Source organism: Aotus nancymaae, unplaced genomic scaffold, assembly GCF_030222135.1.
Source record: "Aotus nancymaae isolate 86718 unplaced genomic scaffold, 86718_ANA_hifiasm-v0.15.2.pri h1tg000057l, whole genome shotgun sequence".
NCBI lineage: Eukaryota > Metazoa > Chordata > Mammalia > Primates > Aotidae > Aotus > Aotus nancymaae.
In genome coordinates this window covers 61,661,027-61,677,500 of record NW_026988471.1, presented here as the reverse complement: position 1 = coordinate 61,677,500, position 16,474 = coordinate 61,661,027, and the positions used below count along the sequence as shown (strand labels likewise).

The 16,474-nt window shown below is 33.2% G+C and overlaps 1 protein-coding gene across 9 annotated transcripts in view; it reads right to left on the bottom strand.

Moving 5' to 3' along the window:
* Positions 1 to 16,474, bottom strand: part of EHBP1 (EH domain binding protein 1) — a 369,328-nt gene that overhangs the window by 82,574 nt on the left and 270,280 nt on the right. For all 9 annotated transcript variants that reach the window (XM_012477186.2, XM_012477187.2, XM_064364167.1 and 6 more), the window contains 2 exons: positions 14,129 to 15,031; positions 8,371 to 8,514 (listed from right to left, as the gene is read on the bottom strand). In XM_012477186.2, the coding sequence (XP_012332609.1) occupies positions 8,371 to 8,514; positions 14,129 to 15,031 (1,047 nt within the window). The remainder of the gene's footprint in view (positions 1 to 8,370; positions 8,515 to 14,128; positions 15,032 to 16,474) is intronic.

Genomic DNA, 16,474 nt, shown 5'->3' with positions numbered 1-16,474 from the left:
GCCTTTAAAATGTAACTATAAAAAGATCAGCTATACATTCAAAGAGTCTTACTGGTCTGAAATAGATTTTATACATGAAATATTTTGGTGATTGTGTTGAAGTAAAAAATAAGGATATATTTTCATTTCAGGGCTCTGGACACAGACAGTCCAGCTCACAGGGAGAATAAAAATTTCTAAGTAAAATCTGTATATTATTAAAGGTTTTAGAGTTTTTAACTAAAGACTCACTCTGTATGTTGCCAAAGGTTTAGATTTTTTAATAATAAGTGATAATTGACATCCTTTCATACAAAATTACAAACGTAAAGTCAAATTACTTCTTCCTAATAGTAGAAGTGACATGTGTAATTAGGAAAAAGACAAAATTTTAACTTGAACTTAATTTTAAAGCTTTGATTCCTAGGAGGCTATTTATTTAAGACAGCCAATATTCATAAATATATAAGTATAATCTTATACATATTTTTATGATGTTACATACTTAGAACACATACATATGAAAACTACAGAAAAAGATACTATTAGAAATTACCAAAAAAAGTTTAGTGTTTTTTACCAACTGAATGGCAAATGCTTCTTTTATTATTTAAAGAATATCTAGTGATCTTATCTAAATCTGCTATAATTATCAGCATGACAGACTAGTGTCATTTAAATCAATAATTTCCAATCAACATCAAAAGTACACAGTTGACGTCTCACCCTTCATGGCCATTAAATACCTGTCAAAGGTTTAATTTGCAAAAGAGCAACTTGCATTCTCTTAGTTCTCTTAAGCCATTTGGATTCATTTCCAAAGGTGAGTTTAAAAAAAAGTCACTATGTGGTTACTGGTCTTTCTAGTTAACTAAGAACTGATCAAACTAAAATCCTTTCCCATGTATACTGTTTTCTTTAGAGGATTCAAACATTCCTTCAGGTCTTTAAAGATGGATACTGCAAACCTTCCAGGACTTGTTGCTAACTTGCAGTTTGATTCTGCTACCTGCTATGTGAGAGAAGGCTCCTAAATCAGTTGAGTGTAATGGGTGGGCCATTATGCCAGCAGATTAAATATTAGATGAAAAACTTCAAGTCTGTTTTATAATAGCATTGTAATTACTTTCTGATACTTCTTTCTAAAATGCTTCCAGATACCTAACAACTATCTGCAAATCATACTCTTATGCTACATAAATATTGCTTAAACAAAACAAAAACAAACATATTTATAAATTCATTGATGATTAGACTAATTAGACTGAAGTTTCATCCTGATTCTTTTTAGATTTTCTACACATAAAATAGATTTTATTCTTTTAAAAAAGTTATAAACTTATATAGCATCATTCTTGTGATACGTTCAAAGTGCTTTACTAATATGCTAACAAAAAGGCCAAGGACTGTGGGTAGCAAGAGTGTTATCCTTTATTTTGCTTACAGTGTATGAATTCTAAACTTTAGCACATCAAGTGCAAATATCTCTTTCAGATACCTATACAAGTATATAAGTGTTATTAAATGGAATGGTGGGTTTATTAAATGCATTTTTTGAAAAGCAATTATATTCTAATGCAAAGTAATTAGCAAAAGCATCTGGAATAGATTAGCTTTTATTTTATTTTATTTTTTGTCTTTATTTTATTAATTTTTTGAGATGGAGTCTTATTCTGTTGCCCAGGCTGGAGTGCAGTGGCACAATCTTGGCTCACTGCAAACTCTGTCTCTTGGGTTCAAGTGATTCTCGTGACTCAGCCTCCAGAGTAGCTGGGAATACAGGTGTGTGCCATCACACCCAGGTAATTTTTTGTATTTTTGGTAGAGATGGGTTTTGCCATGTTAGCCAAGCTGGTCTCGAACTCCTGACCTCAAATGATCTGCTCACCTTGGCCTCCCAAAGTGCTTGGATTACAGGTGTGAGCCACCCTGCCCAGCCTATTTTTATTTTTTTGAGACAAAGGCTTGCTCTGTTGCCCAGGCTGGAGTACAGTGGCGCAATCTCTGCTCACTGCAACCTCCACCTCCAGTTCAAGCGATTCTCCTGCCTCAGCCTCCTGAGTAGCAGGGACTATAGGCATGCACCACCATGCCTGGCTAATTTTTCTACTTTTAGTGGAGATGGGTTTCACCACATTGGCCATGCTGTTCTCGAACTCCTGACCTCAGGTGATCTGCCTGCCTTAGCCTCCCAAAATGCTGGGATTACAGGCCAGATTAGCTTTTAAAATTCTATTTGTACATATCTGGGGGGAAAGTATATGGGGAAATGGAATAATAAAGAAAAATAATAAAAAAGGAAGTTTTTCTTGGAGTCTACGTTTCTAGATAATACAATCAAGAAGGCTCCTTTAGATTACCTGCTGGGTAGACTGCTGAAGCTACCAAACTCCTGAGTTGTAATTAAAAAAATGATTTAAAATACATGTGGGAAACAACGAAAAACACAAATATCACATCTAAAACTTACATTAGTCAAATCCAACCTTTGAAAATCTTCATAGAACAAAAGGAACAAAAAGAAAAGGAATATAAAACAGAGAGAACCAGAGGAATGAAATATGTCTCCTATAGACATAATTTTAGGGAGCAAATGAAACAGGTTAATGCACAAATATATGAATGAATCATGTAAACTTTCATGTAAACAGACTTGAAAGGCAATGAGTGGTTGTACCAAGTATTCACTAAAATATGCAATGGTAGTCCTGCCAAAAATTTAGAAAAATCAAAAGGTTTATGGTATCTGTGTTGGTGAGTTGTCCTTTGAGGGAAATTACAACTTAAATCTTTCCTGAGGATAACTTAAATGGAATATGTACATAAGGATCCACCCAATAAGATTACCAAGAGTTGTTTTCAGTGTCTTAGAAACAGCTTTCCAGGCTAGCAGCCTAAAGCTATACTCATTTTGAAAGGGACTGTTTTGCAGAGTGTTGTGATTCAAGGCAGAACTGAAAGCTGAACTCTAATCAGAGTCCCAGAATATGGGAAAAGCAGGTGTGTGTAAGGATTCGGCAAACACACATCATAACAACAATGAAAGGTATCATAATATACGATTGGAGAATAGCAAGAAAAGAATGTTACAAGCTTAAGTCCCCAAGTGGCAAAAGTAATCTTATCTGTAACTGACTTCAGACAAAGGAACACTAACTTTCTCTGCTCAATTCTGCTTTAAAGATCTTCAGAGAAACATTTACTTTTCCTGTTTACAGACCTACTAAGAACCTCTTTATAACAAAGTTTTCATGTTTAAGCTCATTTTTTATTAGTTGACACTCAGAGGATATGAAAAATAGTCTGTCACTATTTCCTTCATTTATTCATTCAACAAACATTTACTAAATATTACTACTTGGTGCTGGGCATACAAGGTCCTTGTACTTTTAAATAGCCAACCGCTGACCAAGAGAAAGAGATTTGTAATTAGATAATTATATTGGGATGAGAGAATGCATAGAGAATAATAGAAAAAGATACAGGAAAGAGATTTAACTTTACTGCAAGAAGCCATGAGGGGAGTGTTTATAAAAGTGCTATTTCAGTAGAAACTATCAAGGGAAGATGGGTATTTCAAGACAACAACAGCAAATGCTTGATACAAGAATGAAAGAGTATGGCACATTTCAGATACAGTAAGCGACTTATAACTGGACTGTAGAATGAAAAAAATGAGAGAGAGGTAAGAGATAAGGCTGTAAAGGGTGGGGACAGGATTTGCAAGGACACGAGGCCATGCTGAGTAGTTCATAAGTTTATTCTCTTAGGGACTATCAGATGGATTTTTTTTTTTTGAGACAAGAGTCTCACTCTGTCCCCCAGTTTCGAGTGCAGTGGTATGATCTCAGCTCACTGCAACCTCTACCTCCTAGGTTCGATAAATTCTCCTGCATCAGCCTCCTGAGTAGCTGGGACTACAGGCGCATGCCGCCATGCCTGGCTAATTAATTCTTTGTATTTTGGTAGAGACAGGGTTTCACCATGTTGCCCAGGGTGGTCTCGAAATCCTTAGCTTAGGCAATCCACCTGTCTCGGCCTCCCAAAGTGCTGGGATTACAGGAGTGAGCTACCACGCCCAGCCTACCAGATGGATTTTGAGGCTTCATATATTCAAATGATTACTTAAGCTTCCCAGTTATATCTTTTTTTTAATTTTATAAGCCTTTCTTTCCTTACAAGGAGATCTTTGCTTTCATTCCTTTAACCCTTTTCTGAATCCCCTGTAAATTCTCACTTTTTCTCAGCCCAGAACTAAATACAAAAGTCTCACAAGTAGCTAACTGTACTGAGCACACAGACATTGTTCCACACACTATATGCTTCTATTTAAGTACTATAATAGCAATTATTAAAATAGCTCTTCTCATTATTTTTGGTATTCACCAAAAGGACATAGTTTAGTTGTATAGAAACAAAGTACAGAGGAATAAAATAAATCAATTGCTAAAGAAGTTTTAAACCAGTGGTCTCTTAAGTAATAAGTAAGAACTTTTGTAACTCAATAGCCAACCCCCACCCCCAAAACAAACTGTTAACTCAATTAAAAAGTGGGCTAAGGACTTGAATAGACATTTCTTCAAAGAAGACATACAAATGAACAACAGGTTACATGAAAAGATGTTCGATGTCACTAATCCTCAGGAAAATGCAAATCAACATCACAATGAGATATCACTCCATGCTTATTTCTAACAAGCTATTGTTTGAAACAATATTGGCTATTAATTAAAAAACAAAAGTAGTAAAGTGTTGGTGAGAATATGGAGAAATTGGAATCCTTGCACACTGTTGGTGGTAATATACAATTGTGCAACTGTTATGAAAAACGTATGAAGGTGCCTCAAAAAATTAAAACAGAACTACCATATGATCCAGCAATCCCCTTTGGGGTATTTATCCGAAAAAACTGAAATCAAAAACTGAAGATCTTGAAGAGATTTTAGCACTCCTATGTTCACTGCAGCATTATTCACAATAGCCAATATGTGATAACAACCTAAATGTCCATCGACAGATGAATGGATAAAAAGAATGTGGTATATATCTACAGTGAAATACCATTTGGCCTTTAAAAAGTAGTCAGTCCTGTTACATGCTACAACATAGATAAGCCTTGATGACATTAGGCTAAGTGAAATAAGTCAGTTACAGAAAGACAAATACTGCATGATTCCACTTATATGAGGTATCTAAAATAGTCAGATTCATAGAATCAAAGACTGGAATAGTGGTAGACAGGAACTGGAAGGAAGGGGAAATGGGCAGTTACTAATCTACAGGAATTAAGCTTCAGCTAAGCAATGTGAATAAGTTCTGAAGCTCTGCTATAAAACATTGTATCCATGGTCAATAATAATGTATTGTACACTCAATTTTTTTAAAAAAGAGTAGCTCTCATGTTACCTGTTCTTATCACAATAAAATAAAATGTTTAAAACACTGAGTCTTCCAATTTATGAACATAGTATGCCCTTCCATTTATTTATTCTTTTATATCTTTCAGAATGTTTTAGTCTTCTGCCTAAAGGTCTTGCATATTTCTTGTTAGCTTTATTCTTAGCATATTATCTATTTTTAACGTTCTTGTAAATATTTAGAAAATGTTTGCTTTTAATAAACAATTTAAAAAGATAAACTTTAAGATATAATTTACCTGTAGTAATATGCATCCATTTTAAATTTGATGTTTTAACAAATGTATACTCCTGTGTAATCAGACACAATAAGGCTATAAATCTTTTACATCTCTCTAGAAAGTTTGCTCCTGCTCATATACTTTTGCAGTCATTTCTGCCTACCCTGCCATCAGGCACCCACCAATCTGCTTTCTGTCATGCTACATTAGTTTTGCTTGTTGTAGAATTTCATGTAAATGTAATTACATATGTCCTCTTTTGTGTTTTCAGCATAATATCTCCAAGATTCATTTACATTATTGTGTATTTCAGTGTCTTGTTCCTTTGTATTGCTGGGTAGTATTCTATGGTATGGGTATATTAGGATGTGTTTATTCGTTTGTCTGGTGATGGACATTTAAATTTTGTCCTGTTTCTGGATACTACAAACAAAACTGCTATAAAATTTTGTGTGAAAGTTTTTGAATAGCCATATGTTTTTAGTTTCTTTGGTTATATACCTTAAAATGGAATTGTTGGGGTCATGTAAGTGCATGTTTAGCTTTATAGGCAATGGCCTATTTTTCAAGATGGTTGTACCATTTTACATTTCTACTGGCAAAATGTGAGAATTCTAGTTGCTCCCAATTCCTCTCAAACTTGTTACTGTCAGTCTTTTAAATTTTAGTCATTCTCATAGTGGTATCTCACTGTGGCTTTGATTTTCTTTGATTGATAACTAATGATACTAAAAATATTTCTTATGTGCTTGCTGGTCATTTGTATATTTTATTGAAATATAATTTATTTTCAAATATTATGTCCAGTAATCTTGTAATTTTGAAGGGATTTTCTATGTACAAATCATACTTCTGGTGAATAATGATAATTTTATTTGTGTCCTTTCATATGTTATATCTTTTGATTTCTTTTTCTTGCCTTAGGTTTTTACAACATTATGATGTTGAATAGAATTGACAGTGGACTTTCCTGTCTTTTAATCTGTCACAAATGGAAAGCTTTCAATGTTTCACAACTAAATATGTTTGCTATAGGCTTTTTATTTGTACATTTTAGCAGATTAATAAAGTAAAAAAGTTCCTTTCTATCCCCAGAGGTAAAGAATTGTGGTTCATTTCTCCCTGTGGACCATGAGTGGATGTTGATATTTTTCCAACCTTTTTCTATATCTGCTTGATTTTTCTTTATTCTGTTAATGTTGTCAATTACATTGCTTGATTTTTTAAAAATTAAACAATCTTGCATTCCTAGAATAAATCCAAATTGACCACGGTATGTTAACCTTTTAAAATACTTCTGGCTTGAATTTGCTAATGATTTTCTATAGGAGTTTTGCATTTATGTTCATAACTGAAATTTGCAAAGAATTTTCCTTTCTTACAATAAACTTAAAGTGATTTTGCTTTTAAGAAAAGCTAGATCATAAGAATGCCACATATTTATGCCTTATTCCATTGGGACACTTGTTCCTGGAAGTTAGCCACCATGCTATGAGGAAGCCCACACAAGAGAAGTAGAGAGACCATATGGAGAGGCCACATGTAGGTGTTCCAACTGACAGTCTGGCAGAGGTCTTATTAGTTGAAAGCCAGCCCCAGACATCATGGAGCATAAATAAGTCACTACCGCTGTGTCCTATCTAAATTCTTAACTCACAGAATCTATTAACGTAATAAGATAGTTGTTTTATGCCAGTAAGTTTTGTTGTTGTTGTTGTTGTTGTTTTTCCTGTAAGTAGAGTTGGGGTGTCACGATTGCTTAGACTGGTCTCAAAGTCCTGGGCTCAAGTGATCCTCCCACCTCATCCTCTCAAAGTGTTGGGTATAGGCGTGAGTCACCGTGCCTCATCCTGCAGTGGTTTTTAATGCAGCAACAGATAACTTGAAAGAGGAAAGGTGGGAAAATATCATGGGACTGTTCAAAGCATAATCTCATAAGCAACAGGGTACTTCTTTGGGTAAATGTGAAACAAATGTAACAAGGTGAATCTGGCATGTAGCTACCTAGCTATATTGCATAGAGCTGTTCTTTCTGGGAAAAACAAATACTAATACATGGTGGTGCTGTGGTGAAACTGTCACAGTTTTCTGATTCCTGAAGAGGTTTGTGTCCCCCTAAATTTTAAGGGCTCCTATTATTATATGTTCATTATTATCTGTGAAGCACTACACAAAAATTATGTATAAAAATGTGGTTTAACACAAGGATGGCAATATGTGATAGGAAAGTGCACTGACTCTGGAATCTAATAAGGCTCGGTTTCAAATCCTGGATTCACCATTTACTGACTCTGTGACCTTGTACAAGTTACCTTCCTTATTGGCCTCAGTCTTCATGGAGTTAAGTAAAATCAAATTGTTTCTGAAATACTTGTTAGGTATTCACTAAATAAAAGACATCATTATGATATTCTAATATCTCCAACAAAATTAACTTCCATTGACAAAATACAATCTTAGAGTACAACTACAGTTATAAAATATAAACTAACAAAAAAACTGATTATTCATATATATGTGGAAATTATATTCCTGGATCTTACTTTTCCTCATCACTAACACCGCTGTGTAGAAATAATGACCAAATGCTCCTAAAAGTATGAATTTATCTTTATCAGTTCAGTAAGTGCACCAAGTATTCACAATGTACAGTCTATAGAAAAATAACATAGCAAAAATACAAGCAAATTACTTCCCTCCTCCCCATGATTACAATGAACAACTTAAGGTATTTTTTAACAAATGCTCCTTACATCACTCAGCTGCCTGTTGCAGAGTGGGGTGGCTGCGTTGGTATTGTGCTTATTCCCTGCCTTTAAAGCTGCATCTCTTCTTGCTTGCTCAAGCAGAACTCTTGCTCTTTCCTTAAGTTCTTCTTGTCTAGATAACATTCGATGCTTAAAAGCAAAGATATAAAATTAGAAGCCAAAAAAAAAAGAACAGATAATCTACATTTGTAAACTAATAAAAGGTTAGACAATCTGCTGAAATAATAGAGATCATGAATAAGATTGTAGCTTCATGAGATTACCTATAGAGAATATTAATATTGACTAGAAACCATGGAATGAATACATAAATCTTGATATATGGGAAATAAATCTTTACTGTCTAAAACTGATTAAATTTAATTATAATTTTATTAGAACATATTCTCATTAGGTATGAGGCTCATATATATTATACATATTATCAGCATTTGCTCATAAACACAGTATAATCTGACAAAGAAATTTTTTAACTTTCAGAGTTTTATTTTCAGTCTTATAGAATTGATAACAACATGTTTTCAAATTTAAATGTTAAAATATTAAATGTCTGTGGCAATAATTTAAATTCTTGAGAATGTTTATAGAAAATTCAAAGCCATTCTATTTCATTAAAAAAAAGTAAAACTAGTCTTCTCCATTGCTTCCTATCCGTATAAAAACAACTGACAATATCAGAATTGGAAAAGTATTCTCCTGGATTAATCTGTAATTTTACAATGTAATTTTGGAGAACAACAGATATTGTCCATCAACAGAGATCAGTTCTTAAATGCATTAAACAAAAGCACAAATATTCTTCTTCCTTATAGTCCAAATTCCTTTTTTTTCTACTAAGTAACCAACTTCTGGCTTTAGATGTCTATTATTATTATCTGGTACTTAATTTCTTTTACTTCCCTTTCATTGCATAGTTTTGGTTCAATCATAAGTATCACTTTCAAGGAAAAGAAAATAAGTATAGCTATTACTTTATTTCATATTATTTGAAACTATCTTTTTAAAGATAAGTTCAGCATTTTGATGTTTCTTTGTGATCTTTATATTTTACTATTTTTTAAAGCTTTTTTTTCTATAATCTTAAAGAAGAAAAGATTTTTCTTAAAGTATACAATTCAGTAGTTTTTAGTATTTCATAAGGTTATGAACGATCACCACTACCTAATTCCAGGACATTTTCATCACCCAAGAATTTTAAGAGTATTAAACAAAAATTATTAATAGACACAAATAAAATGTATAAGTGATAATGATAGGTCTAAGTTCATGTTGAACAGGACACAACAGAATTGGTCATTACATTTGACTGGTTACAATATCAACAGTGTCTCAAAAACAGACAAAGTTAATTAAATGAACACTGAATTTTCAGTCAAGACATCAGGCTATTAAGCCCTCTTCCACTAATAACAAGCAATGTAACCTACAGCAGGTCAGTTAAAAACTTACTGCATTCCATTACACGATGTTTAAGAACTGTGGAGTCAGACCTGGGTTCAAATACCAGTTCCACCACTTAATTATGGGCAAGTTAATTTCTCTAAGCCTCAGTTTCGTCATTTATAAAATAAGGGTAAAAAGAGACCAACTCTCAGAAGGACAGAGCAAAGATCAGATAATAGTATAACATACTGAGCAAAGGCGCATGGCAAGCATTGAATAAATGTTAACTATTTGTTTTAATCCCTCGATTTCCTAATCTTTGAAATGAAGGATCATCTTTAAAATCCCACTAGCTCTAATTTCTGTGATTTTATAGTCTTTAGTGATTACAACCAGCTACAGAGACAGTGAAAAACTGTTTCAGTCTTAACACCAAAATCAAATCACCAAAAGACTATAAAATCACCAATTGTGTTTAAGAGCACATAAACATAATTTTTTTTTTTTCTGGCTAGAAACGCAATTCACTACAGAAATTTCAGAAAATAAATATTAGTTAAAAAGAAGAGAAATAAAAAATCAGTAGTAGTCCTGGTATCCAGAGATAATCACTGTAGAATCATTCTTTTTTTCACTTACAGTATTTTCAGCATTTTCTCAAGGTCTTAAATATTTTTTGAAAACATATTTTTAAAAATTATTTTATTTTATTACTTTTTTGAGACAGGGTCTTGCTATGTCACCCAGGGTGGAGTCCAATGGCACGATCACGCTCACTGCAGCCTTGACCTCTCAGGCTCAAGTGATTGTTTCACTTTAGCCTCTCAAAATACTAGGATTACAAGTTTGAGCTACCATGCCCAGCCTAAAACATGATTTTTAATTGGCTACCTTACATTATATTGTATAGATGCATCATACATTAGTAAATTTGCATTATTTTGCTGAATATTTAGGTTGCATACAATTTTTTACTGTTATAAATAATGCTTTATGAATATCTTTAAAGGTAAATTTTTATTACACAATTCTAATTATTTCCTTAGGAAAAATTCCTGAAAGTGGGATCTAATGAGATAAACATTTTTAAGGAATTTGACGCACATTGTTAAATTGTCCTTCAGTAAAATTGACCACTTTGTATTTTGGCTATAATTACTTTTTAATGCTATTATGGTAAAAAAAAAAAAAAGACACTATAAGCATAAAGTGGAGAAGCACAGACTTTGAAGACAACGTTGCTTTTGAATTCAAACTTTAACATTTATCATGTAACCTTAAGTAACTCTGCAAACCCCAGATTTCCCACATATAAAATAGGATTTGACTACTTATCTTATGGGTTGTAAAATTTAAGAGACATGTGTAAGATATATAACTGTGATCACATATATTAGGCATCCAAATGGACAACATTATGACTTTGTTAAGTATATAAAGCCAAATTAAAGTTACTAAATTTCCTCAAATCCAATGCTCTTAATTGTAAGATTTGCTATTATTTTATGAACTACTAAGAAAGAACAAATGCTGCCAATTAAACTCTGATATACTACCTATAATAAGTAATATCTTGATTTCAGAGAAGTTAAAATGTAAAAAGATATACATTTGAGAATTGAAATACTGTGTACCAAAGAGAAACAGATTTTTAATTGTCCAAAATTCAGCTGGTATATACAATTTTAAAAACCTACCAAATGTCAGCACCTATATTATACTGTTTATTGTTAGACATTACTTTTGCCAATCCAGTGTCAATAAAAACCTTTAAACTTACCCTAAGCAAAATTCTGACCAATAAACCAATGAATGGCCAATGGAAAACATATATGGAACTATCAATAGATGTTGCTTCTATCAATAGACGTTGCTTCTATCAATAGATGTTGCTTCTATCATCCAGTAAACTTTAAACATCTGAATAGAATCACAGCTAAAGGGGTTCTTAAAGATTACTTCATTTAACAAACATGGAAAACAAGATCGCAAGAGACTAAATGGCTAGTTAACATGTCACACTACTAATTACTGGGAGAGCCAAAATGAGAATCCAGGCTCACTGATTCCCAGTCCGGGGTATTTTAAATTTTAAACATCAATCAATTTCTAGTTTTAACTAAACATATTTGCCTTAAAAATCTAGTTTCTAAGAAAAATCTGGCCAGGTGCAGTGGCTCATGCCTGTAATCCCAGCACTTTGGGAGGCTGAGGCAGTCAGACCACCTGAGGTTAGGAGTTTGAGACCAGCCTGGCTAACATGGTGAAACCCTATCTCTACTAAAAATACAAAAATTAACTGGGCGTGATGGTGCACACCTGTAGTCCCAGCTACTGGAGAGGCTGAGGTAGGAGAATCACTTGAACCCGGAGGCAGAGGTTGCAGTGAGGTGAGATCACGCCATTGCACTCCAGCCTGGGTGACAGAGTGAGACTCCATCTCAGAAAAAAAAAAAAGAAAAAGAATATTGAATATTACAAGTCAGTGACAACTGCAAGTTTTTGCAGTTGTCAATCACTAGATGTTTATTGGTTATTTACTATGTGTGGATATTATGTTGTCCTGAAAGCTTTCAGAGAGATTTAGCTACTTAGAACTTTTGATTTGAGGTTTATGATTAGGAGAACAGGGGCTTGCTTTAAAAGCTATTATACTTCTTTGATTCTAAGATGTAAATTCTTTCTTGATACCTCTGAAAACTTATAAATGGCAGCATCTTACACTCTGTCATCCAGCTGGCAGTCAAGACATGGTTATCTACCTATATATACATTGCTTGGTATTTCTGGTGGCATGATGGCAATTCCTTCATGTTTCAGTCAACACCACTTGAGGACTATTTGAGAAAGAAACATAACTCCAGGTTACTGTCTAAAAATCTTTTGTTGAAAGCTTCTGGCAAAGTCAAGAAAGTGCTATTATCAATGAGTATACTGACTTAGAAGAAAATCCCACAGACAGTTGTGGAGAAATGGTATAAATTCAGAAATTCTCTGATTTTTTGGTTTCAGAATCCCCATATATGCTTAAAATTATTGAGGATCCCAAAGAACTCTTGCTTATATGGATTATATCTATTGATATTTGTCATTTTTGATATTAAAACTGATATACTTTTAATATTTTTTTTTCATTTAGAAGTAGCCACAATGAACTCATTAGATGTTAGCATATTTTAATAATCATGTAACCTCCAGAAAATCCCACTGTATTCTTGTGAGAGAATGAGAGTGATAAAGGCAAACAATGCCCAAGTATCATTATAAAAATAGCTTTAACTGAAAGGGACATGGAGAACTTCAGAGGCCCCCAAATTAGGCTTTGAGAACCATTTACTGTAACACAATGCTTTTGATAGCACAGAGGATAACTGTGTGGAAAAAACCAGGAATACCAACAACTCTAAATCAAAAAGTGATTCAGAAGAGTTGGATTCTAAATGCGAAAAACTTTTAGGAATACCTTAATCAATTTATTTTGCCTAAAATTTCCTCCTTATGTATATATGAGTGTTATATGATCAAATAATCTATGCCTAAATAAGTCTAAAAGAGGTCTTTCAAAAGATACAAAAATTCTAAGTGAGAGGAAAACCATGTATCGTAATTTTATTGACAATGTTGTTCTTTTTTGTTGTGGTACATAAAATAACAGTATATCTTATAACTGACGGTACCAGAGATTCAAGTAAAAACAGTAAAATATTAATATCATCAGTAAGAGAAACATTAAAACTGCACACTATTCCCTTCATGAGGAGAAATTTGGATGCTGCTGGGATTTTTAACCACAAGTAATGATGGGACTAAAAACGCCAATGAAAATACCTAAGGAAAATGCTTTAAATAGGAAATATTTAATTTGGCATTATACATTTTTAGAATGATGTTCTTATTAAATGGAATATTGAAACATTTTGCTTTATCATATAGTAGAATATTGTTTTTATAAGTAATAATATTTTTATTTGAAAAGCTGACATTCTTTGTCCTTCAATTTTTTTTTCATAGCCTTATTATACAATATCCTTCAATACTGAAATTGGGATTTGTAGGCTTAAAATATTATATCATAAACCTTAAATATACAGCAGGCATATTTCAGGTTTTTCTTTTCTTGAGACAGGGACTCACTATGTTACCCATGCTGGTTTCAAACTCCTGGGCCAAAGCAATCCTCTTTCCTCAGCCTCCCAAATAGCGGGGACTCAGACACACACTACTGCATGGCCTCAGGAGTTTTTATAATAGAAATTATATTTCACCTTTAATCATTCATAACATCTATGAAAGCAAAAAGAAACAAAAACAAAGAATAACTAATTACTAAATATAGTATTCACCATTCTAACTCACTTACCTGGACTGTTTTTGATGAATGATCTGCATGATTTAAAGTGGTTCTATCAGCATCTGGATCACACTCTGTCTGCCTCAGGGAAGTATGTTTTTTCTTCGCAAGGTCTACATCTCTACTAAATGAGTATCCAAGTTTAGAAGTAGGAGATAAACTTGTTTTTTTGATAGGTGATTCTGGATCTGATCTACATTCTAAGGATCTGGAATTCTCTAATTTTTCTTTCTCCAAGTTACTACTGATGTCTAGAGTTTGAAGCTTTTGCTCATCTGTCTCCTTACAAATAAAGGGTGGAGATAAATCCTTCTTCTTACCACTAACAAATAAGTCACTCAATTCTAAAGTCTCAGCTTTCAATAGTCTCTTTTTGCCTAACAAAACCTGTGGTTGGGTTGAATCTGTACTAGAACACATTCCAGGGTCATCGGATCCTGAAGTCCTTCCAGAGCTCTGCTGAGACTTTTGGGGTTCTGTGTCACTTTTAGTCCTGCGACAGTAAGGGGAGGCTGTGCTTGGACTAAGGTGATCATCAGGAGTTTGATGCTCACTTTCTGACTCTCCAACCCCACTATCATTTACAAATACAGAGTCATCCTGTGATAAGAAGTCTACTGCTCCGCTGATAGGCTGTTGTAGCTCAGGCTCCCGCTTCAAATCACTAAGCTCTGCATAGAATTTTTCTTGATCAACAGAACTGTTTGTATCTGTTTCGTAGTTTCCAACTTTATATGTGCTTTTACTGCTGTTTTCCTCTATCTGAACGACATTTAGTTCTTGGCCACTGAAATGTGCCCTTATTTGATAGAGGTAAGTCATAACAGTCAGTTTATCAGGAATTGCTAATAAAACCATATCAGAAGGTTCCAATAACCGAGAAATCCCTATGCTGGCAAATCCATCGTATGCCTTCAAAGAAAGGAAAAACAAAAGATATATTGAACAGTTCACATAATTCATACATTTTAAAAAGAGCAAATTTTTAATTTTTGTTGTTTTTGTTATTGGAGGGTACACGTTACTGACATTATGTCATATGAAAATAACAAAATTCCAAAAGTCAGAAATGTATAAAAGTGGGGGTAGAGGCAAGAGAAAAAAGGGTAATAAATAATAATTGAAATACTTTTTCCAATAAAGGAAATAAGCAAAAATGAGAGTTAAAGTTTTTAAAACTCTGAGAATGGACTTTTAAGATAAGGAACTAAGGTATAAAGAAACATTAGACTAATCCATATTGAGCTTTATCATTTCTATCAACCTCTCTTTTCCACGGTCATGTAATTGCAGTGATTTGTGAAGAAAAAGTACAGCTAGATAAGTCAAAAGAACTAACTACTAGATTACCTGATATAAAATACAAATAAATGCAATTTAAACCTAGAAACAGAAACTTTTTTAATGCTCAATTAAGACTGATTTTCATAATGAAAAGAGTGACTTCATTTTAATTCATCCATTTTGGAAAGAATGAAATGTTTTGAGTACTACAACCTAGTTGAGAATGTGAGGCTGCATTGTATTATTTTTGTTAGCCTTTAAATGACTGTGGCACATCAGGTTTTTCTAGTTTTGAATAATCAAAGCTGTTTCTCAATTTACAATTAATTATTACTATCCTGAACTAACCCTTGAAAACAGCATTGTGTTGCTAGGAAGCATTAAAAGTATGACTAGAGGTTTAGATATACTTTTAGAGAAAGTAAGAACCCTGAAGATATATTTTTGCTTTGGGATGTAAAATGTTTACTCTTTTTAGCAACCTAGATTAAAGATCATAATTCAAAGTTTTTCTTAAAAGACATATTAGGAAATTATGTAACAATTCAGAAGGAATCAGTCTTCTGCACTTACTTGTTAAAGTACATTTCTATATTTGAATTTAATCTTTGTCTCATATTCTTGTAGTTTAATAAACATTATGGAACAAGTAAGAAAGAAAATGAAAAATAAATTGTGATATTAAAACCTCTTCAATTTTCACAGCACTAGGCTTCATAATATAGGTACCTCAAAATATTTACTAGAGAGAATGACTCAGTTGGTGTGCATGTGTAGGCTTGTTTGTTATTTTAAATGTTTTAGGAAAATTGAAGTCATTTTCCTTTTCATGTGTCTTGACAACTTGACTGACAGACATCAATTGCAGGCCATCAGGGAAAGCACCACAGGCAGTATTCTAAACATTTCCCAAATTATCTAAAAACACTGACATATTGGTTAAGATCAGATGTCACAGGTAAATGACTTTTTTTATTCAGCGTTTTTTACAGACCTGGGAAAATGATTAGCTTCCTTTTGGAGAAACTCCTGCTAGTGTTTTGCCTCATGTAGCAATTCATTTTATGTACA